Source organism: Sinohyriopsis cumingii, chromosome 16 (assembly GCF_028554795.1).
Source record: "Sinohyriopsis cumingii isolate HCF-2022 chromosome 16, ASM2855479v2, whole genome shotgun sequence".
NCBI lineage: Eukaryota > Metazoa > Mollusca > Bivalvia > Unionida > Unionidae > Sinohyriopsis > Sinohyriopsis cumingii.
In genome coordinates, this window is record NC_142976.1 from 23,449,660 (window position 1) to 23,475,138 (window position 25,479).

At 33.9% G+C, this 25,479-nt stretch overlaps 1 protein-coding gene across 5 annotated transcripts in view; it reads left to right on the top strand.

Annotated features, from left to right (window-relative positions):
- Nucleotides 1-7,383: 7,383 nt before the first annotated feature.
- The window catches only part of LOC149780075 (1-phosphatidylinositol 4,5-bisphosphate phosphodiesterase gamma-1-like), a 209,858-nt gene continuing 191,762 nt past the window's right edge, over nucleotides 7,384-25,479 (top strand). For all 5 annotated transcript variants that reach the window (XM_089936833.1, XM_089936830.1, XM_089936832.1 and 2 more), the window contains exons 1-2: nucleotides 7,384-7,807; nucleotides 20,904-21,053. In XM_089936833.1, the coding sequence (XP_089792959.1) occupies nucleotides 7,618-7,807; nucleotides 20,904-21,053 (340 nt within the window). In that variant the 5' untranslated portion in view covers nucleotides 7,384-7,617. The remainder of the gene's footprint in view (nucleotides 7,808-20,903; nucleotides 21,054-25,479) is intronic.

Here is a 25,479-nt window from a genome sequence, read left to right on the forward strand (position 1 = left end):
TGAATAAATTACAAACATATTTCCAAAATAGAAATTATTATATGCTCATTTTTCCCCCGTTAACTTTACATTGTCAGAATCGTCCAGTATTCCCCGATACTGAATGCGCGCGACAATACACATATAGCATTCACGTGAATAAAGGACCTACTTTCTATTGTAAACAAACAATGGACGCAGACGCCAGCACTTTTGATTTGTAAACAAATCATATACACTCGCGTAAGAGGCTCTTTACGTTGTGGTTGTTTAAATTTGTTTCTGAATGAACTAAAACATGTTTCGTGGACTGAAAAAAAAATCCCAGCTGTTTTTGGCATATTCCGCGTTGATACAATGTTACGGATTTAGGCTAGCTACATTATATAAAAGATGGAAGATTAGGTCCTTACAAATAAGATACAAGTGACAAGGCATATACTATCTTTAGCTGGTGATAAGAATGGCAAAATAAAATATACTTACAGTTTTACATCCTGAATTTCCTAAAAATGTTTTTTTCTTAATTCTGCAAATCCGAATTACATGAGCCATGTCATAGGTTTTCGATCTGGATTACACATTTCGAAACTGTGCTGTAATTTCGATGATAAGTGCAATTACATCCTCCTTACTGCACTCAAAATGAAATAGGCATTAAATTCCATAGCGTGTTTTTGATAATTGCAATTGAAAGACTTCATATTTCCCCCACGTTATGATTTTAAACATTCAATTACAGAAACAGAAGCACATTTGCAGACGTAAACATGCTTCTCCCGCGCCACTTCAATCCGATGTATTTCAGGTATGATTTGCACAGATGAATCCAATCCAAAATCACAAACTTTCGTCGAATCGAAACAAAATACCAAAATATATTAATTCCAGATCAAATGGAAAAGTTGTTGCAATGCGCATTCATTCACAATATGACTGCAAATTTCAATTTTAACTAGACACGCCATTTTCTTTCGAAAGTTATGTAGAGCGCGCGACTAAGTTCAAATTTATCTGGGCGGAGTTATGTGCGCATTAATAATGATGTCATTGTGTAATGACAAATCTGCGCTTGTGTATTTAGTTTGGAATACGGCATTCATTCATTTACGTTGTTTCTTGTAGTGTATTTTGTTTGTATAATTAAACCTTAGGTAGAATAAAAAATGAGCATATAATAAAAAGGTTACTGCATTTGTATGGGAAAATATGAATTCGTTTTGTCGGAAGGATATACTGCACTCACAAGTTCGTGCAGTATTCCATCCCAAAACTCGTTCACATTTTCCCATACAAATGCAGTAACCTGTAATTATCCTACACATATAATTGATTCCGCGCTGAACAAAGCCCGTAATCTTACTCAGCACGAGGCTTTAAGCACAGCAGAATGTAAAAAAGAGAAAAATATAATTCCTTTCACAATACAATATAATCCTTCATTACTCAATATAGGTCGTATGATTAATAAATAATATAGTCTCCTAAATTTATCAAATAAAACCAGCGTAAAATCACTTTACAAAAATAAACTAATTCTCGCTTATGGAGGACCCAAGAATTTGCATGATTTTCTAATTAGAACTAAAGAGACAAAAATAAAAAAGACAATTTTGGTCAAAAGACAATTTTGGTCATCTAAAGGTAACAGACACCGGTGCTCTCAGTGTGCAAACATAAGAAAAAGTACTTCTTTCAGTAGCGCTAATACAAAAGAGGTATTTTCTCTACGTGATAACACTAACTGCGTATCAATTGATGTGACTTTTCGATAACCTGTAAAAAAAAAAGGTAGCATGCAATATGTTGGACAAACAATTCAACAAGTTTCAAAGAGAACGAATAATAATCGCTCTCACATAAAAAAATTATTGAGATCCTCAGTTTTCATCTAATATTTCAACACACTTTAATATCAATAATCATTCTCTACTCTATTTTTTTATGCCAATAGATATTGTGATGTTGACATGAAAAGACTTATAAAAGAAACTTATTGGATTCATAAGTTAGATGCTTTGTATCCTAATGGCCTTAATGCCAATGCACTATATAAAATTGTATAATTTTTTTTAATTGATATATTGTATATATAACAATATAAGTATATGTATGACTGTTCGTCTATTTTATTCTTTTATTTTTTAACATAACAAAAAATACTCGCCAAACTGGACTTTCAAATTGTACGACTTAACCTCTGGTGGGTTCTGGCCACGTGACTTTACCTAAATCTGTGGATTTTGCCCTAGGCCACTGGTCCTCGAAACTGCATTAAATCCATCGGCCGCTGGCGATCACAATAGTTCCTATACCAGCAAAAAAAAAAACAATAGGCCACAATAGACCGTCAACTATGTATGACAAAATTATGGATTAGTGGATGCCAATTTAGTTGCTATGACACCATCTATCTAGGCTGATTATCGTGGGAAAAAAACACAGGCCAACAATCGTCAAAACAGTTCTTACAATAAATGGGACACTGGTCCAAATGACACTTTAAATACCCGTCATAAGAACTTGACTTTACCAACACGCCAATAAAAACAGGGCAGAAATTTAGACGAATAGTTTATTTTCTTTTTGCATTTTAGGGACGTAGGCGTCCTCGGCGATAGCATGTATTGCTTGGTAACACTACTCGGTGGCAGACCAAACGAATCAAAATAACTGTTTTTATACCGTGCTACCCAATGTGTACCAGATCCTGCTAGCATCAGCTTATTTTATACTGGTAGACAAGTTAAAAAGTAAATAAAAAATAAATTTCATGTGACACAGATTAATGCTGTGCTCATTGTAGTTACATAAATAGGATCACGATTAGAATCATACTCTGATGCAGAAAATAATGTGTTTTATCAAACTTTAGATGATATGACAGAAATATGACGTAATGTTTATGTATCACCTTATAGTAAACATCCAATTAAAACCTGGATTGGTAATGTGTAAAACCGCAACTTGCACTTATAACAAACTATTGGATCAGATAAAATCGTATCTTAGAGGAGTGAAATACGATATGGACGATTTGATTAGAGAGTTTAGAGTTATCGACAATATGTTGACCGACATCATGCCGATGCGAGTTAGCAAATACGAAAAACAATACTTAAAAAAATATCAAGTTGATTGTGTGATGATCGCCAGCACAGCATCACTGTACAAACAAGCATAACTAAAATTGGAGGTCAAACAGGTATGAATTTTATCTACAAAATATATATTTTTGAAACTGTAACCATAATCGAGAGCAAGAACATTAAAATAAAACAGTTACTCGCTGACAATTAACCATTGACCGTTACCCATACCGATGAAGTATTTGGTATCTGTTTCAAAGGTGGATTTGACAAGCATAAACTTTCGCTGATCCGAACAGACGAAAATCAGTATTTCAAGTTGCTTGATAAGCTGATGAATGGTTTATCTGAAAAGTTCAGTAATTTCCATAATCCGATCAGTTAAGAAAAATACACAAAGTTGACAATGATCTCGATCGATCAAAAGTATTTTCTGATGATAGTAAGTATAAGTTAAGCAAGACCAAGATGAAAGATCTGTTCGAGTGCCGCAGAAACATAAGCGGAAAAGTTAAATTATATTTGTATCAACATGATGACGAAATCTATCTTACAGCAGCTTTTGATACACTGACAACTGGCGAAGAAGTTTAACGATTTGTATAGCTGCTATAGTAGTAGAGGAAAGGGCGTTTCGCTCTCAAACACCATAATTTTCACGACAAATGCATTTTTCATTATGATGTTCCACTATCAGTTGTAAAAACCAAGAACAAAAGGTTGCCCTCGACTTATGTTTTTAGATACAACGGGCTAGGGTTCGGGGGCAGGGAAAATGTGCAAGTTTGTATTTGTTCTGTGTAAAATGGTGTGTTTGAGTAAGAAACCACCTTTAACTACTACTTGCAGATCTTTTATGTTTAAATGCCTTTATATTATATTTATATTTTAAGTTAGATAAAGATTATGCAGTCTGAAATAAAGAATTCTTATATTATCTAAAACAAAATATGAGGATGACATACATCATACTTGTGGAGAGAAAACCAGAAAAATGCGGTTCGATGAAGGAACTGAAGTTTGAAGAGATGGTTAACAAATTGCTGGAGGAAGATAATATTTTGCATTTTCTGAGACAAGACGGCGTCCTTGGTGAAAATATTTAATCAAACTCTTAAGACTTGAATTTGTACGCATTTTACTTGAAATGAAGACACAAAATGCGTAGATATATTATAAATTCTTATTACTGGATACATTAGATCGTATAATCAATCTAGAGACATATGGGCAGTTGAAACAAGCAAATAAAAACACAGATCTAGTGTATCGTTTAAACGTTTGGTTAGAACGGATGCTTGTTGAAGTTCCAAATACAGAGAGGTGAGAAAGTCAGGATCTCAAACTATGTCTATTTTATTATTATTATCAAAGGCTGTCTGCCTAATTGCACGGAAGATACTTTATAATCAGAGGAGGTGTGTCAGAAGACATTTTGGTACATAAATTAGAAGGTTTAGTTGGAAATAATATTGAGAGAATGTTTTACGACGAGGGATTATCTGTACGACAAGATGCTGGTTTCGATACTGAGAAAATCTGAAAAAGTTGCAAAAATGAATGACAAAGGATATCCGCTGAGAAAATGGAAAGGATGTGATAAATTTTTAATCGTTGGGAGGCGGCAGAAAAAGTTGTGTCGGTTAAAACTATGCTATTAAATTCAGTGTGGTTTAGAAATGGAAAGGCGAAATAGTAAATACACGTGATGTAAAGATTGTGCCAATACAATGAAATCTGAACCCTGTCATTGTAAAGGAAATAAACAACAAAAAATTACTCATGAATGTGGAAAAGTTGTAAAAAAAGAGACTCAAAGCTAAGTGATAAAATAGTGGATTTCACAAACATTTACCTAAATTGGAAAATACAACTATAGAAAGCAAAACACTTGCCATTGAAATTCTGATTAAAATAACATTTTACTATAATAAATGACACACAATTTGCTTCATCCAAAATTACCAAAATCTGAAGGAAGTAATTTACAGCCTTTTCTTGTTCGTCTTCCAACAATAACAAGGAATTGTGAATGAAACTCGAAAAAGAGCTCTCACCAAAGAAAGCTACAAGAATGATTGAAAACTGTTAAGTGAATACAATTTTGAGGCTGGAAAGAAACTAACCAGTATTGTTTTATTTTAAAGAAGGTGAACCGTGCTTAAAGAAACTAATTGGCAAACCAATTCATTATTATTAATATATCCAGCTATATTTATCGAAATAAAAAAAAATATAAATTTATCATCGTCATCATCAACATCATCATCATCGTCATCATCATCATCGTCATGTAGATTCGTGTCATAGCAAAATGCTAAACTGAAACAGAAAGTAAAACTGAAGAATTATTTCATATACTATACATAAAATATTATCGTTAAATATGTATAGAGACACATCGGATTTTTAATAAAATTAATTATTTAATTTTACATGTTGATAGGTTTAAGCCAACGGAAGGAGAGCCATGCATATCTTTACAAGGTTGAATAAAAAAATGCTTTATTTTACAAAATCTTGTCTTAACGTTACAAAACAGTGACAGTATATTTTGTTCTATTCATTAACATGTATTTAAAATAGATTCAGGACATAATAAATATAACCCAGACAAATAAAAATATTGGTTTGATAAGTACCTATTAAGTATACAAAATAAATTTAATATATTTATAAACCGGTAGAACAACTTAGTAGACAAGCTGAAAAACAAACCAAGAAAGAGACAGATATCTTGCTATTTTAATAATGATAATGAAAGGGACAATATTGACAATGGAAACAAAAATCATTGTCTCTTTCATCATTATTGTGGGATAAATGGTTTATCAAGATTAAAAATGAGACGACTATGTAAAGAAACAAATCAAAACGTCTTTTGAACAAAGAGTTTGAACTTCATTAAGTCTGAATTAAAATTACAAGAAAGCAAACAACTATGCAACCAACCTGAGTAATCCAAGGCCTTAGCACGGTGTACCTCCAGCATGCAATGGTGGTTTTCAATAACAATATAGTGACACTAACGCTGCCTTAAAGCCCCAGTGACACCATTTATCATAAATTTCACAATTCTTCGAATCTAACTAACGTTTATAAAGAACGAAATGATTTTTTTTGGAAAAGCCATTTGACATAAACTGTTCTTTGAAATAATCAAGATGTTAGATTTAAACGACGTTCAAATATTCAGTTTAGAATTAAGAGGTGCCAGCCTTTAATTCAGTTAAGGAAGTCGCTCGTAATTCCGTTCGCTTTCGGGAGAGCTCTAGACCAACTAGTATATCTTCGCTTTTTTTCTTGACATTACTGTCAGACAAAAAAAAAAAAAGCTGAGATCTACTTGTTGGTCAGATGAGTGCTCCAAAAGTAGTGATATGATACAACGGATGCATTGCAGTTGTAACACTAACTATTATTTCCAAATCTCAGGAAGTCTTTCAATGGAGTAAAATGTCTGTTTATCGGAAGACAGATGAGGTGGCCTAGTGATTAGAGCGTCCTCCTAGGAAGCGGGAGGTCGTGGGTTCGAACCCCGGCCGTGTAATACCAAAGACTTACAAAAATGGTACTAACAGCTGCCTCGCTTGGCGCTTAGCAATTAAGAGGTTAGTCTTAGGACTGGTCGGCCTGGTGTCAGGATAATGTGACTGGGTGGGACATCATGCTACATGTCTGTGGCATGATGCCCCAGTGCTAGACATCACTATAAACTGCCACATTGCAGACATCGTAGCGATATGACTGAAAAATTGTTAAAGCTACGTTAAAAATCCAAATATCACACACACACACACACACACACACTGTTTATCAGCTTCTTCGGTGAAGGTGGTGTGCTCGACCGGCCAAACTACATTACTCTTTACTTCCACAGCAGCACTACGACAGTAAAAACACCAACTTTTAGCAGACTTCGCGGTGATTGGCCGTCCGAAAAACCAAGCATTTTACCATATTGTTAATACTAATAAATATTTTTTTATATAGTTTCAGTTACCTTCTACATATTCCTTATTTATAAGTTCTTCCCTCAATAATAATAATAATAATAATAATAATAATAATAATAATAATAATAATTATTATTATTATTATTATTATTATTATTATTATTATTATTATTATTATTCTGGTAATGATGCTACTACATAAGTTGTAACTTGCTTGCTTTTTTTTTTTAAAAAAAATAAATTTCTTTAATCATATATTTTAAGAAATAGACTATAGCAAGTGCTCGAAGTTTTTCTTTCTTCTTGTTTAACTCTGTTGTCAAGAGTTACCCCCCTTAAGATAACTTAATTTTTCGACCTCGTGCACGAAGAATTTACCCCGGAAGAAAATTGTCTTTTGATATTGCACAGCTGATCACATGGATTGACAAACATGAAACCTAGTAGTGAACTGAACAGCTAAGGCAATGCATCAACATCTCACCACGGAACGTGACAGAAATTGCTGCAAAATGTAAATTAGCAAGAGGATTTTGATCTCTTCAGAAATTTGGGCAAAAAGGCGATTTGTAGCCGGACAAAAATCGTCAAAAATGGCCGCCCCTGTCGTTTACAATGGATTACCCAACAATGAGATGTTGGATGTGTTAATGAGCTTGGAGAGGGGTTTGGTGGTCACAATTTTCTTCTGCAGGAAAAAGCCGGAAAGACGGACCCTGAAAGTGAAGCTGGAATCCAGCCAACTCGTTTGGATTAAGTCCGGGGCTCGACCAGAAGGAGCTAGTGGGTATCTTAAAACAACGATATACAATAATTGCTTGCGTGTATAAGATGTGAATTTCCTCTGCAGTTTTACTAGAAAGATAATGATAAACAGGTTTAAGTGTCAGATGGTTTCAATTTATTGTCATTGATGTCAAATTACCATTGACGAAAAGGTTTGAAGTGGAAATCAGTGCTGGTAATAAAAGTTACCTTAGAAATTACATCCCACACATTTGTCTCTCTTGCACTGTCGTTTAGTAGCAAGGCTTTCTCGTTTATATATCCAGTTTGTTAATCGCAACATTAGATTATTTTTTGCGCATTATGTGCAACATAGTTGCAACCGGCTTCTCACTTCACTGATATGTGCATGTTGATTATGATTTAAATTCCACAAACTAGCTATGTGCAGGATTTTATATGGTTGTGTGCTTTACTCTTTTGATATTTAATGAATGGGTAACTTTGCAGGGTTTTGAGTTCAGCAGAAAGCACATAATAATGAGTATCAGTAATTATTTATTGTTCATAGAACTTTTGTGTGTTTTGTCATTGTCACCAGTAAGGTGTAGGTTTCATATTAAAGTGCTTCCAGGGATTGAAACAAAGTAAATGTGGTTGTTGCTTGTCCTACAATGTAAGGCATTGACCCAGATTTGCACAAGTGGGTGGGACATTGATGTCTTTTTGTTTGAACAGTATGTTGTGTGCCATTTTATATGGTGAAGAGCAGTGGTAACTCAGGAATTACAGAGTCATTTAGCTTGTAGATTTTCTTTAATGGAATGAATAGGTCTCATCACATATGGTCAGATGTGATCAGCGATATTTTAATAGTTTGTTTAGCTGACTTCAGAAACAAACAAAATCTGTCACAGTAAGTATTATATTATCAAAGCAATTAGATTCTAGTCTGTGCAGTTGTGTCAGTATGGGTTGCAAAATAGTCAAGATATTCTAGTGTCAACATGGATTGCCAATGAGGCAAGATATTCTTTTATGTGCAGTAGTGTCGGTATGGGTTGTGAACTAGTCAAGATATTCTAATCTGCAGTAGTGTCAATATGGATTGCCAACTAGGCAATTTATTCTTGAAAATTTGACCTCAGACTCTGATTTTGACTGACTTTAGAACATGTTATGCAGCATGCATGAGACTACTTGTACTGGCATCATGCAAATCATTGGTCGACATCTTATGATGTAGGACTAGTGTTGAAATATTAGTAGAATCCATAGCTTTAAGTAGCTAGGATTCAAAGTTAAAGAAGGAAAAACAAGTGTGAAAAGAATATTTAACTCTCAGTCTTTTGATGATACCTCATGGGTACAAGTTTGCGTCAGCGTATTTTGTGTTTCTTTAGAAAAGGGTTATTAGTCTAGCAGTGGCTGTCGAGGAGTGCTTGTATGCCCCAGAATTTCTTGTGGTAATCCCATTTTGTGAGGGTAGCATAGTTATTTCCCAGAATTCTGCCTATATGCAAAAAGAAACCGAATAATATGCATCTGGGATAAAACTTATTTCCTCCCAGTTAGCAAGGTGTTTTAAAAGGATTAATCACTCGTCAGTAGCTGTTTACAAATTTAATTACTTAGTGTGATAAATATACCCAAAAGGCCATGTGCAAATATAGTTACTTGAGTGTTGCTGCTAATACTCTTAGATTTTCTTGATGTTGATAAGCTTGCTAATTAAATGCACAAAACTTAAACATTGAACTGCTTTTATCCTCTTAACTTTCAAACTGGAGTAGAATATACATGCATTTTAAATATATTGTTCCATCAGTCAGTTGATACTGTCATGGTTCAGTGTATTTTTTTAGAATAAGCAGTAAGATAATTTTTATCCAATCTCAAAACACAGCTGAAACATTGCATTTAGAAATCATGGTTACTGAACAATTTCCTTGAAGATGTTTTAAAAAGTTTGCCATGCCTCAAAAACATTGACTGTCTTTATGAAATTTTAATTTTTAATTTTGAAGATTTTCATATATTAGTATTAGGGACATTTAGTAAATATTTCATGCTAATGGATGTTGCCTGGCTACATGGTAATTACATTTGAATTATTGGAAACTTTGGCTTGACAGCTGCTAGTGTTGTATTTTTCATATCTAAAGTGGTTATTTACAGTGATTTGTGTATATGCCATCTAAAACAGTTACACACAGTGATTTGTGTATGCATACCATATGAAGTGATGTATAGTGATTTGTGTGTATGCCATCTAAAGTGGTTATACACAGTAATTTGTGCATACCATATAAAGTGGTTATATAGTGATTTGTGTGTATGCCATCTAAAGTGGTTTTGCACAGTGATTTGTGTATGCATGCCATATAAAGTGTTTATGCAGAGTGAGTTGTGTGTGCATGCCATTTACAGTGGTTACACACAGTGATTTGTGTATATACGTGCCATCTGAAGAAGTGTATCATATATTTGTCAAGTAAACTCTGTATGGGAGAGATATGCTTGTGCATCCTGATTCATTCAAGGATCTACTGTACAAATTTTGTTGTTGTCAAGAAGTCTGATACAATGATCTTTAATGGAGTTTCAAGAATCTTCACTGCACAATCAGAAATCTTTACTTCTCTGCACAATCAAAACAGGAATTTAATTATTTACTAGTTCCTAAGAACTTTACCTCATTGTATATTTACATATGAACATTCAGTGACTTGTAATATTTAAGGCTGGGACTTATAAAATGGTATTCAAGGAAATCCTGGAGTTCTTGATTGGGAAATTGGTGAAATCCATTAGTCTTGTACACAGAGACCTTGATCTGCTGGGCATAATGTACCTACACATCAGGGTCTATGCTGTTTTTTCTACTGATTACTGTTTACAAACTGTACAGACCCAGATCTGCCAGCACATTATGCAATGGCAGATCTAGGTCTGTGCAGTTTGCATTTGGACTCATAAACGAGTATAGATGATATAGATTTTCAAAGAAGTCAAAGGCAGTTTACGTTTAAGCTCTCTTTTTTCTTAAACTGCCAAAATTTGTAATGTTCATTGCATGGACAAGTTAATTTTGAAACAGGCAAGCACTCATCCAGTTGCAGATAACCCATTTATAAAAGAAACAAAACATGAATGGGATACTACCTGTAAATATATAACATGCTTAAGATATGAGAAATGAAAATTGAAATGGTCAAGTTAAAATATGGAATTCACTTCCATGTGTGGTAGGAAATTTAATAAAATTTTTTTTAAAAAATGTTGAAGGCCCCCAGAAAAACAAAGTGACTATTGTGGCAAGCCTGTGATTAATTTTGCCAATAATTTCAGAACAAAACAACATAAAATTCTATATTCAGAATTCTGTATTCAGACATTTAAGTATTAAAACTACTATGCTAATTGGCTATGGATGAATAAAAAGTTGTTTTGGAATTAAATACAACTTTAATGTACATGGTACCAGCAGAGAAGGAAGCTTTAAAACAAGTTTTTATTTTCAGAAATGACAGGACCTTTATATAACTTTATTGTTGTGTCTGACTTTATGAAAGCTTCTTGTAACTGTTGCTTTGGAGTATGTGTACATCCTACCTACATCTTAGGTCAAGGTCAATCTTAAATGTTTTCAAATTTAGTACAATAATCAAGGTTTTTATTTGACTGCTTAAACTCAAAGGTGGACTTAACTTGTGTGTGTGTATGTGATTTGGAGTTTTAACATAGCTTTAACAATTTTTCAGTCATATCGCTATGATGTCTGCAGTTTGGCAGTTTATAGTGATGTCTAGCACTGGGGCGTCATGCCGCAGACATGTAACATGATGTCCCACCCAGTCACATTATTCTGACACCAGGTCGACCATTCCTAACACTAACCTTTTAATGCTGAGCGCTAAGTGAGGCAGCTGTTAGTACCATTTTTATAAGTCTTTTGTATGACTTGGCCAAGGTTCGAATCCGCGACCTCCTACATCCGAGGCAGACACTCTAACCACTAGGCCACCGGAGTGGTTTTCTTGACAGACCTAGGGATGCATAAGTAAGCAATGTGCGTAGTTCTGCTTGTCAAAGGTTACATAATTGAATATTAAATTATATTGCAAGTTCATGTTCACCTATGTAGCAATGGTGAATTTCAGACGACATTTAAATATTTGAGCTTTATTTAGGAAAATAAGAAAAAAATATTTGAAAAAAACCTGTCTAATAAGAGTCACCTTTTAATATCACCATTTATCTCTCTTCAATTTAATACTGAAATATATTACCATCCATGTCATATTATGTAATTAATAAGTAAAAGGTCAAGGTCACCATCTATATGTACATGTATTATTACAGAAAAGGAGATTTAAATGACAGAAATTACCTTCAAGCCCCCCCTCCCCATGACATATAATTTAAAGCTAATATAAGATAGACATATGTCCATTAAAATACAAAATAAGAATTTTCAAAACATTTACTGAAAGAAATTAGTGGAATGCAAAGTTGTGAGAGGTCATTACCATTAAGCATTGGTGGAAGAGACCTAAGTGATCATATCTGAAGCATTATGTTTCAAAACACAACTAGGAAATATCATATTGCTTACCGTAATTACTCTATAAATGGTAAATTGTATAAACTTTATACATGTATATGAGATTACACCGGTATCAATCAATGTGCAAAACACTTCACCTAACATAATCAAATCTACACACTGTACCCCCTCCCCCGTCTTGGCAACAGTTGATATATCTGAATATGTGTTTAATATCCCACTGTAGGTCACTCTGTATTACAAAATGTATTAAGTTTGCTTGTTATCCACATAGAACCATGTGACTGCATTTATTGCAAAGGTAATTGCACTTGCATATGTGGAGTCACCGTGTTGCTGTATCTGTCTAGAGGACTCACGGTACTACGGTAATTCAGTTCCTTTAGTAAACCTATGTGTGGTGTGCTTGATATTAAAAATTCATTAACTTAAAATTTCTGCGTGCATATGATAAAAACCATTATTTATCAGTATAGATGAATCCAGGATGTCAGCTTCTATGTAGAGAAAAGGATACGAGCCATGGCAGTTTCTGGATTTTTGTGTTTGAAACAAGTACTCTCAGTTCTGCACAAAAGAGTCAGGTGCTAATTTCAGTAGTGAGTGTTCTAAGCTCAAGACTTTTTAAGGACTGAAATTCCATCAAGAAAACAATGTCTATTTTTTTCAGTTACAACTAGGATAAGCTTTCAAAAGATTCTTTTTCCTACAAAATAACTTTCATTATTAACCAATCCTTGCCACCCAAACCCATATATACTCTATTTTATGTTCACCTATTTCCAGGCTGTTTCCCATTTTTCCATACAATTAGTACCATGTTGGTAGATGATGAATAAGATGTTATTTGAACATGATTGCAGCTAACTGCAAGCTGTCAGTCGGTTTTGAGAAACAATTAAGTGATTTTAAGGAAATAAGGAATGACCGCAGGATACAATCTGTTGTTCAACAGTTCGCCAAAAGGATTTGGTGTAATCTGCATGTGTTGCTAATTTATGTTTATTGCAAACTGTGAGTGTGAGACGCACTTAGAATTGCTTAGAGTTTTAAGGATTATTTACTTAGATAACATGTTTTTGTGGTCTGAACTTAACTGAGTAACACAGGATGCCACTACATGGATGCCAGTTGTCGACTGAAAAGGGCCAAGGTTGCTTATATCAATATAAACTTAAAAATTTACTTTATAAAACAAGTCTGTATCAAGTACAAAGAATGAGGCGAATCTAGCTCTGAAAAAGAAAGATTTATATCCAGCTGCATCTGAGGCAGCTACCAGGTTACTAGTTGCCCATATTTCTACTAAAGACTGAGAGAGGGGGTTCAGTCGCCAGAATCTGATAAAAACAAACTTGCAAAATTCTTTAGGTATATCTACTCTGAAAAATTTAATGAGAATTTCTATTGATGGGCCCAGTATTGAGAATTTTGATGTCAGGAAGGCATTTAAAAATGGTCGGGGGATGTTGATGAAGTGTCAGTGACATTGTTCATAAAGACTAAGCAGTATTTTGTATTATCAGTTATAAAGAAACAGTCTTATTCATTCTCGTTTTTCATATGCTCTACATTGAACTTCACGTTTATATAATGGTATTGATATATTTATTGATAACTATTCCTGTGCTTTGTATAATAAAAACAAATTAAAACTGTTTTATTGTCATGTTTATTTAGATTAAAAATAGGGCCAATATAATATTATGCATATATTTAAGTCCCTGCATCGTGGTATATAATGGCTCCTTTGGCTGAAAAGAAATTTTAAACTTTGGTGAATTTCATGGTGCAAAGAAATATATTCCAAGAGAGGCTCTGTTCATGTGTATGTTTTTGGCAGGAATCTTGTACATTGAAACATAATTGCAGGCATAAATAATCATTCCATTGACACAAAAAGTACCAAGTACTATAATGTTGAAATTGTTTTACATTGCTAATATTTGTCTGTGTATCCACAAAGAGGTTGTGTAACTAGTAGACTATTTTATGCTATTGCAGTTTTAAAATTTTATGTTAATCATGTTGAGGAGGAGGGTGTGGGTACATTGCACACTCCAGCATGCCTGGATGGATTGCAGCCACATGTCAACGTATTTTTGCCACAGCCATTGTGAAACTGAAACTAAACTGTACATGTATCTCCAGCTTAATTTCAACAGTGAAATCTGAAGATCAATGAATACATGCACTGAACTCCTATGTCAATTGTGCAAACTTGAGGTTTTGTTGATTGAAATTTACCTGTTATGTGCACCCACTTGTCTTTAACATTGCTTAACCTTGTGAAGAGCATAGACCCAGATCTGCTGACACACAACTTTGAACAGAATTGACCCAGATCTGTATCATAATGTGAACAGCGTAGACCCAAATCTGCTGTCTCATAATGTGAACAGCATATATCCTGATCTGCAGTCTCATAATGTGAATAGCATACACCCAAATCTGCTGTCTCATAAGGTGAACAGAATTGACACACATCTATTGTCTCATATTGCACCAGTAGATAAGGTTGCAACATTTACCAGAATGTGTGAACATGCACAGTTTACAGTAACTGAAAATATGCTGTTTAATTGAAATGATTAGAAACTCAACTATTGCCCCTGCCTGGTATTCCTGGCTTACTGAACAGCAGACAGCTATTTTATTCTGCATGTCATATCTCATGTTTCATTTGCTGTAGCTCCTTTACCTACCATGGCATGATTCACTTTGTAATACATGTTTTTTGTTGAATATATCTGACATTTTGTAAGTCGTATATTTGTTGAATATATCTGACAGTTTCTAAGACATGTCTTTATTGAGTATATCTGACAGTTTGTAAGACATGTGTTTGTTGAGTATATCTGACAGTTTGTAAGATGTCTTTATTGAATATATCTGACACTTTGTAAGATATGTCTTTATTGAGTATATCTGACAGTTTGTAAGACATGTCTTTATTGAATATATCTGACAGTTTGTAAGACGTCTTTATTGAATATATCTGACAGTTTGTAAGACATGTCTTTATTGAGTATATCTGACAGTTTGTAAGACATGTCTTTACTGAGTATATCTGACAGTTTGTAAGACGTCTTTTTTGAATATATCTGAGTTTGTAAGACGTCTTTATTGAATATATCTGACAGTTTGTAAGACATGTCTTTATTGAGTATATCTGACAGTTTGTAAGATGTCTTTATTGAATATATCTGACAGTTTGTAAGATGTCTTTATTGAATATATCTGACAGTTTGTAAGAAGTCTTTATTGAATATATCTGACAGTTTGTAAGTCATGTCTTTTGAATATATCTGACATTTTGTAAGTCATGTCTTTATTGAATATATGACAGTTTTTATGACATGTCTTTGTTGAATATATCTGACAGTTTCAGTCAAATATCCCTTGAACTTTAGCGATGTTATATCCTACTGTTACATGTATGTATGAGATATACGGTAAAACTGGAACTGGATTTACTGCCTGGATATGTATGTGTTGGATGTTTTGTACGATGTATGCATTGGATGTTTTTGTACGATGTATGCATTGGATGTTTTTGTATGATGTATGCATTGGATGTTTTTGTACGATCTGCAAAAGCAACTCTGCAGTGGATTACAAACTTGAAATGGTGTTTCTTTGAAGTAAACTATAAAGAACCAAAGGTTCTGTTAAAGAAACATTGATTAAATGTAAATACTGTAGTTTAAGGAAATTTGTATCATAATCAGTAAATGAATCGGATGTGTACTGTTGTATAATGCACACTATACTAGTTCTATTCAACTTGTGCTTTTTTGAAAATGGTTTTGCATTCAGTGTGAAAATCATAGATACGTACTTTAAGAAAATAATTAGCATAAAACTTCTAGTAAACAGTTATCTTAAAACAGACATGTGGAAATATGTAATATAATTGGAGCAGTTAGTTCCGGCATTAGTGACAGCCTCATGCATATTTATTTACATGTTTGCTAATTTTATAATGAAACTTAATTTACCATATATACTCGCTTATAAGTCAAATCCAACTGCAAACAACAAATATTTTGATCTTCCTTAGTTTAATGCACCTGCAGATAAGGGTCTATATTGTTTGTTTTAATGATTACTCCTAACTGCACAGACCCAGATCTGCCAGTGAATTATGCGATGGCAGATCTGGGTCTTTGCTGTTTGAAGTTAGACACTTCTTACAAGTGATTATATATGGCAGCCATTTACGCATGTAAATGATACAGCCTTACTAGCAGATTAGGGTCAATACTTTGTTCTTACATTGGTATGTGACAAAGCTTGTCAGTAGCTTCCCATGAGTTTGTGGTTCTTTCTAGGTTCTTCTTGCACTAAATATACTGGCCACCATATTATCATTTATTGAAAAATGGCAGTCGACCCATAACAACCAATTGACACTCAGTTTTCCCAGGTTGTAAACATGCATTTAGTTAATATGATTGTTTTGGTTTAAGATTGGCTCTAATTTCCTTTTTGAGGTTAAACAGAGTTTATGTATATAGGATGTACATATCTGAAGGAGATACTGCTTTAAAAGATTGATTCTGCCAACTTGTTAATTATGGGTGGCTAAATACATGTGTGCATCATCACTAATGTACTTGTCTTATATGCCTGATGGAAACAAGAGCCTCATGGATTCTGGTTTTATCACTATGGTACAATTTAGCAAAAGCTATTTTTGTTTCTTTTCTTCATTTGAAGAGTCATAGATTCATGTTATGTCTTTATCTTAATTCCCAATCATTCCAAGCCTTTATTTTAATTTCCAATCTACAGTATATTTAGGGCCCCCGGGTGTCCGAGTGGTCTAAAGTGCTCACCATTGTGGATCACTGCCATCTTCCCGGGTTCTTCCTCCACCATTTATTCTATCATGTGCTGAAAAATAGCATTAAACCCCACAACAACAGTATATTTAAAGTAAACAGTAGGGACTGTTTCCAGTTTCTTAATGTATATATCATTTGTACAAAGGGATCTCTTTACAGTAAATACAGATACATGTATGTCTATATCAATGAAACTTCCTGCTTTGGTTTTAAGATTAGCTTGTTTCCTATTGGGGAGATGATAACCAAAAGTCTACTCAGTATTCACATTGTCAATATTAAGTGTGTAAATTAATCTGTGGCACTACTTGACAACTTGCTTAACAAGTACAGCACTCACTAGAAGGCCATTCATTATAAGACAGTTCTTGTGAAAAAGCCCTTCATTATAAGACAGTTCTTGTTATAAGGCCCTTCATTATAAGACAGTTCTTGTGAAAAAGCCCTTCATTAGAAGACAGTTCTTGGTATAAGGCCCTTCATTATAAGACAGTTCTTGTGAAAAAGTCCTTCATTATAAGACAGTTCTTGTGATAAGGCCCTTCATTATAAGACAGTTCTTGTGAAAAAGCCCTTCATTATAAGACAGTTCTTGTTATAAGGCCCTTCATATAAGACAGTTCTTGTGAAAAAGCCCTTCATTAGAAGACAGTTCTTGTGATAAGGCACTTCATTATAAGACAGTTCTTATAAGGCTCTTCATTATGACTTCTTGTGATAAGGCCCTTCAATTATGACAGTTCTTGTGAAAAGGTCCTTCATTATAAGACAATTCTTGTGAAAAGGCCCTTCATTATGACAGTTCTTGTGATAAGGCCCGTTATTATAGGGCCCTTCATTATGACTTCTTGTGAGAAGGCCCTTCAATTATAAGACAGTTCTTTTTGTAAGGTCCATTATTATAACACATTTCCTGTTATAAGGTGCTACATTATGATAGGTATTGTTATAAGGTCCCTCGTAAGTTTTTGTTATAAGGCCCTTCATTATAACAGTTCTTATTATAATGTCCTTCATTTTAAATTCTTGTTTTAAAGCTTTATTATAATGCAGTTTGTTATTAGTTTCTTCATTATTGTTATAAGGCCCTTCAATATAACAGTTCTTATTGTAAGGCCCTTCATTATAATGGAGTTCTTGTTATAAGTTTCTTCGTTATAACACATTTTTGGTTACAAGGCCCTTCCTTATTACACATTCTTGTTATAAGCCAGATATGTTCTTATGTCCCATTTTAGTCATCTTTTCTGACATGCTTTATTTTCACTCATGGCTGTCAAGAATAAGGTTCTGATATAAAAAAAACTATATCACTGAGCGATTGAAGTAAGCTCTTATTCGTCAGTGGAAGTGACTGTATATTGACTGAAAAGAGTGTGTGTGTGTGATTTGGATTTTTAACATAGCTTCAGGTCCTCACCTAGCACAGTTCTTGATCTTGTAAATACATGTGGCTGGGATTTGTGGACTTTCAGGTCCTCACCTAGCTCAGTTCTTGATCTTGTAAATACATGTGGCTGGGATTTGTGGACTTTCAGGTCCTCACCTAGCCCAGTTCTTGATCTTGTAAATAGATGTGGCTGGGATTTGTGGACTTTTAGGTCCTCATCTAGCCCAGTTCTTGATCTTGCAGACTTGTAACAATCAGCTTGTCAAATATCGTATGTCACTGATTTTAAGGTGAGGTGTCGGTCACTAATAATATAATTTATGAAATTTATGTATCATGTATGTTTGGAAGTAAAAGGCACTTGTCTCTAATAATTAACCACAAAGAAGATTTTGTTCAAAGCATGATCACTGTACCAGAACTGTGGCACCTGCATATTGTTTTTATTTTCAGTCATTTACGTGATAAATACAGGAGACTAATATGTGGTTAATCTGTGGCAAACAGTTAAATAGATATTTTAAAAAGTATTCGCAATCCCAAAAGTAAGCTTGTCAAATATTTTGATGCATGTCACCGATTTCAAGGTGACTAAAAGATAATTGTAAAGTAAATGAATGAAAAGTGTTTACAAATCCTTATGTTATGAATGTAAATAGTTTAGCTTGCATTATTATTGAATATTGATACTATTGATGAGACTTGTCTACCATCTTAACTAGGCCAAAACAAAACTTGATGTAGCTTCCAGCTCTATGAATCTGTTTTCAAGAAAAAATAACCAGTATCATTCTGTGAAAAGTACTAGAAAATTTCCATCTTGGTAGATTAAAAAGCATTCCTGCTTTAATAATCTTATTCATTGTGTAATTTTGAGTTGAAGGTCTTTACATAAACATATCTCTCATTTTCTCTCTATCACTTTAAAATCTAGAAATTTTTCAAAACTTTTTTTTTTTTTAGCAAATACATGTATTTGTTGATATATATGCGTGTGTCTGATTTTTCTCTTACAACTATATTTGCATTATGACCCTTTGCCAGCTGCATGTCTGCCTACTTGTAGTATATATACATATATATATATATATATATATATATATATATATATATATATATATATATATATATATATATATATATATATATATATGAAATATTGTAAGCAAATGGTATTAAGGTGCCATCATAAACAGAAAACAAATGTCCCATATTTCAACTTTTTTTACTCAGCTAGCCCAGGACAAACTGAGTTTTATATTAAAAAAAATTAAATCCCTGTTATTGGTCAAGCAGGTTCATGCATATTGATGAGAAACAATGATATCTTATTGCAGGCAGCCATGCATATACAATTATACACATAATGTACTTCATTATAAGGCTTTCTGACTATTAGGCAATATACTCTAAATCTCTCATAGGTAACATTATCATGAGGGAGCACTTTTTGTATGCATAGGGTTTAAAGGCACGTCACAAGGCTTGAATTTAACTCTTGCAAGAATGTAAGTTAAATGTGAAAAATGCAAGTTGAGATTTTGGAATCTTGCATATTTTTGCAAGTGCTTAGTTTTCCAGTGCTAAACTCTTCCACAATTTACTTTTAAATCTCCCAGAAGTGTCTTAATTCAGCAAAATGCACATGCATATTTCCAAAATGTAAAACTAAGTTTTGGAATGCATCCCATTACCTTGAGATGTACTGTTTAACCTGTAGCCTAATGTTGTCATACATTTACCAACTGATAATACAAATTAGGCTAGGGCACAGCCATTATATTTGGAAAGGGGAAACAAAATAGCTCTTTTCTGCGCTACCATTTCATTTATAAATACAGAAATTTTTCTCTGATATTATCTTTATTTGAGTAAAAATTTGTTACTATGTTCCCTCAAGTTTATGATCATATATATTTGTGTGTTATATTATCCTGACCATCCCTTACAAATAAAATGGTTGTCTTTGAAATGTTCATGTTTAATACTGGTTAAGCTGGATGTTCATTTACTTGCAGGATTTGAAAATACAGACTTGGACTTGTATACCATATATACTCCCTTATAAGTCGAGTCAAACTGTAAACAACAAAGATCCTGATCTGCTGTAGCATCATGCATCAGCAGATCAGGATAATAAAGTATTCTGTACTGTTGGAGGCAGCTTTCGTGTGCAGAAGTTTAAATATAATGGTCAGTGGTGCAGTCTGAAATGAACTCTAGAAAAGTGGCTGTTTAAGACAGGTGGCTGTTTAATGGAAGTGACTTTAAAGTAGTTTTGATTACACTAAACCAATTCCATCTTGTCTAGATATGCTTTAATAAGTTGTCATCTCTTTCTAGTAAATTTGCGGTCAGTAAAAGAAATCAGACCAGGCAAGTCATCCAAGGACTTTGACAGGTGGCAGGAAGATAGTCGGAGGCATGACAAAAACCTTTGCTTTGTGGTTTTCTACGGCAGCAGTTTTAAACTTCATACTCTGTCGGTTGTAGGTGAGTATTTCTTCACTTCTGTCAGATATTTTTAATATTTTAAATTTTTTATATCTAATGTTAAATGTGAATGTACGGTGCTTTCTTATTATAACACTATCAGAGAGCTGCAGTAGCTCAGTTGGTAGAGTATTGGATTCATTATCATGTGTTGCAGGTTCAGTGCTTGCCCATGCCAGATAGGGTCATCTGCCTTGATGTGTCTTTGGGAAAGGCTTCCATTTCTTGGCATTAATGTGGCAATAATGTGTTAAAAGTAGGGGTGAAATGATACACCTGTGCCTCATATTGATATGATTCACGATACGCAGCCTGCGATACGATACATTTCGATACACATATGAACTTGATGGTCTTTCCATCCTTGGAAGGTAGGTGGTTCCCTTTCATGTAGGTTGCCATTCTATTCCTATTTCCAGTATTCAGACTACAGATAGACATATAGTTATCATATATTTTTATATGCAGTGCCCATTTATGAGAAGATAACAGTTCTTTCGAACAGACTACCTGTTGGTTGCATTTAGTTTTATCCAACTTTTTAGGTCATTTAATGGTGGCTCCATTTAACTTCCTTTGTTTTGTACAACATGATTAGTTACATGTGGAAGACGTTACAGTGTTATATTCAAAACAGAAGAAATAATGCAGTTTCCTCTTGCAAAAGAAAATTTCATATAGAACAAATCCAGGCATGTGAATAAGGTTGAATCTATCTCATTTTACTTCCTGCAGATGCAAAAGACTGCTGCAGCCACAGGTACATGTATTTGTTAGTAAAGAAGGGAAACTATTGACAGCACCCAGTCCTATTCTATAATTTTTTAACTTATATGATGTGATACACTTTAGCAGTTTGAAATCTGTGCCATAGCTCATTCTATGCTAATTTCATTTATTCCATCAGACCTTTATTCACTGGTTAAATATCTCTACATAAAAAAGAGAAATTACAAATTTGTTCCCCATATACAATTTAAGGAGAGGTGATGACAGGATGTTATCTGAAAGGAGACCTCCCTCTTTATCAAAGAAAAATGGAGGGGGAGGAAGAAACAGTCATAGGTCGATATTTATCTAAATTTCAATATATGTCTCTTTCTTCCTGCTCCACTTTCTTAGGGCTCTACTGAAATCAACACCTTTGACATATGTCACCTCTAGCTGTATAAGCATTAATCTGTTAATTATTTCTGAGCATACTCTGCTCCATATCTTTGTATCAGTATTGTTCTGTGCTTCTTTTTGAAGGGAAATATACATCGCTAACTTTGTCAGCTTGAATATGTTGGGAAACTGATCTTTGTGACTTTTTCCAGAGCTGACAGATATTATCTTTCAGATACATCTGCTCTAAAATAGGATTTTTCACTAACACAAACTTCCTTTGTTAAATCAGTAGTTTACTGACTACTAAATTTCTTATCTGTTTCATAATGTTGTATAAGGGTATTTAGTCCATCAATGCTTGTGCAGACAGAAGAATAATAATATCTTTACTTCATAATTTCATTCTTTTACCCTTAGTTTGTTTAACCCTGATATGGATACATGCATATGATTTTGTAGCAAATGATGTGCAGGGCAAAATTGGTTAATTAAAAAAAATGAAAATTGCATTATACTTTTAAATTGTCTGTATTTTAATTAGGCTCAGTAATCTGCCCTTCGTACATTTAATTTCGAAATACCAATGAAAGGGTCATGCCATCTATTTTTATGTCCATCCAGCATGTACATCTGGCATATTTAACACCATTTCATGCTCAGAATCACTCACTGGTACAGTAGAACCTGTCTTGAAAGACCACCCCTTCTGCCAAAACATAATGGTCTCCCATGACATGTGGTCTGTCATAGCAGGTCATAATACAATATGATCAATAAATTTGGACTCTCTCAAGACAGGTGGTCTTTTATAGCAGTTGTCTCTCAAGACAGGTTCACTTTATCTCTGTTAACACTTTCCGAGTTCCAATAATCTGATATACTTCATAACTTAAAAAATTATTGTCACCATCACTATCATCAGCAAGTATTTGCCGATTGAAATCATAACAAACCAGGCCGGGAAGGAGACATTTTGTTTTCACTAAGTAGCCTGTATTTTAAACATGCATTCGTAAAGCTCTGTTCGTGAATGGTTTCAAAATATGCCATAATGCTTTTTCCTGGGTACATTGTGCTAATCAAATTTAGTTTCACAACCATTCATGTTGTGCTTAGAGAATCCAGATGTGGAAACTTGCTATCCAAAGAACAGATATCACTACAAGAACAGTTACATAAAAATTGTATACTTTGCTGAGCACATTTTCATATGTGGGACTTTCAATGAATTTGTATGAGTTCTCGCATTTCATTATTCTCCAAGCGTGCGAATTTGTACAAATTTTGCACTATTCGCACAATGGCACACTCTGACAGCATCTCCGTGTAAGTACTTGACATATTGAATGACTTTCCCGTGAAGACTGTTGCTCTGCTAAAATTCCGTTTGTCATGCAGAGAATAAACTACATAGATTTCTGATTGGTAGTTATTGTTTAACCTGGACCAGAACAAGCAACAACCACAAATGAGAATTCAGTGTAACATATTTTACTGTGCAGCACACCGGTGGCGTAGCTTTCAAATCGACCAAAGGAGTCGATACAATTCAGAGTAGAAACTTTGCGTTAAAATGGTTATTAAATGATGAGTAAAGTACTTCATTATACAGGTGGAACACTTTTGGAACGTATAGTATATGCTCAACATACTTCTGGGTTAAGATAATTAGCATGAAATGGGGGTGGGGGGGCAGATTATGAATCATGTCACTTTATGTTAACTTGTAGATGGCGAATGGGTATTCTCAAATAGTCTTTTTCATTTTTACTAATAAACTTGAGTGCCTGTGACTGCAAATCCTGTTTCAGATGGATTATAATTTTACAGAATAACAAGGCAACTAAAAATAATTATTCATGACTGCTGAAGACTAGAATAACTTGCATACAGTAAGTATCGTTTTATATCCATTCTCCATCACTTGTATCGATATATGTGCATCGATATATCGATGAATTGTTTCACCCCTAGTTAAAAGTACCCTCAATACCCATCAACCTTTAAGAAAAATAACACTGTTCATGGGAGCTATAAAAGTGACCTACATTATAAGTGAGGGATTTTTGGTGCCATTGTTCTGGGATTGAAAATAAACAGTTTCAGTATCACACTGTCGTGCCCTGATTACTGTATATACTCGCTTATAAGTGAAGTCAACTGCAAATGACAAAGATTCTGATCTGCCATAGCATAATGCACCAGCAGATTAGGGTCTGTGGTGTTTGTTCTACTGATTGCACCTAACAAACTGCACAAACCCAGATCTGCTGTTGCATTATGTGCAGTTTACAGTTGGATGGGTGTTATAAGCTAGTATATATGGTAAGTAAAACATGAATGCACGAATAACTGCATTAAGTATAGACTCCTAACTTCATTTAAAATAATAAAATATTAAACAGAATATCATGATCTTCATGACTGATATTTTTCCTGGTCTTGCTTATTTGTACATTGTTGAATCACTTTATCACTTTTAAATAGCTACAGACTTGTGATGTTTCCATCACTTTGATAATGAATTGAAATGCACATGAAGTTATTACTTTCCATGTGTATTTTCATTTTTCTTGTTGCGACTGTTTATTTTACATTGTAATTCACCTTTAATCATTAACATTTACTTTAATTATACTTCCATCTAGCTTAAAACATATTTGTTGGTGACCTTTCAACTGTCTTCCTAAAGCCCCAATGCCACCTTTGCATGCAAAAGATTGTATATGTCAAATTACCTAAATAATACTGAATCTTGGATGAAATTGGTCTTACACATTGTTGGGTGCCTTTAAATATAGATAATAATGATGATTTGTCACATTAAAAGCCATGTAACTTCTTCCTCAAACTGAGAAATATGGCCATTTTCACATGCATTCAAAATTAATTTGATGTTGATTGGTGACATCCATGAGTCTACCGATTACAGTCGAATGCTAAAACATGAGATTTTGTAATGTCACTGTTGAAAATGGAAGAAGCCAACATAATGCTATGTCAGATATGGTAGGTATCCTTTTGTGATATTATTCTAGATTGCCTTGTTCCAAATATGAATAAATTGTTTACAGAATGAAGGAAAAAATTTGAGCATTTTGTTTATGTGTACAAACTTTGAAAAAGCAGGCCTACCTCTCTTCCTTCCCTCTTGAATCGATTTGTACACCATGTGTGAATGTTGTTGTTATTAGACTGGTCACTAACAAAATTTGTGGAATGCATGATGTCACTATTTTTGTAGCACTTCTGAAAATGGATTTACGAGCTACTTTCAATGACTGAATTGAGAGGTGGTGCTTCTTAATTCTAAATT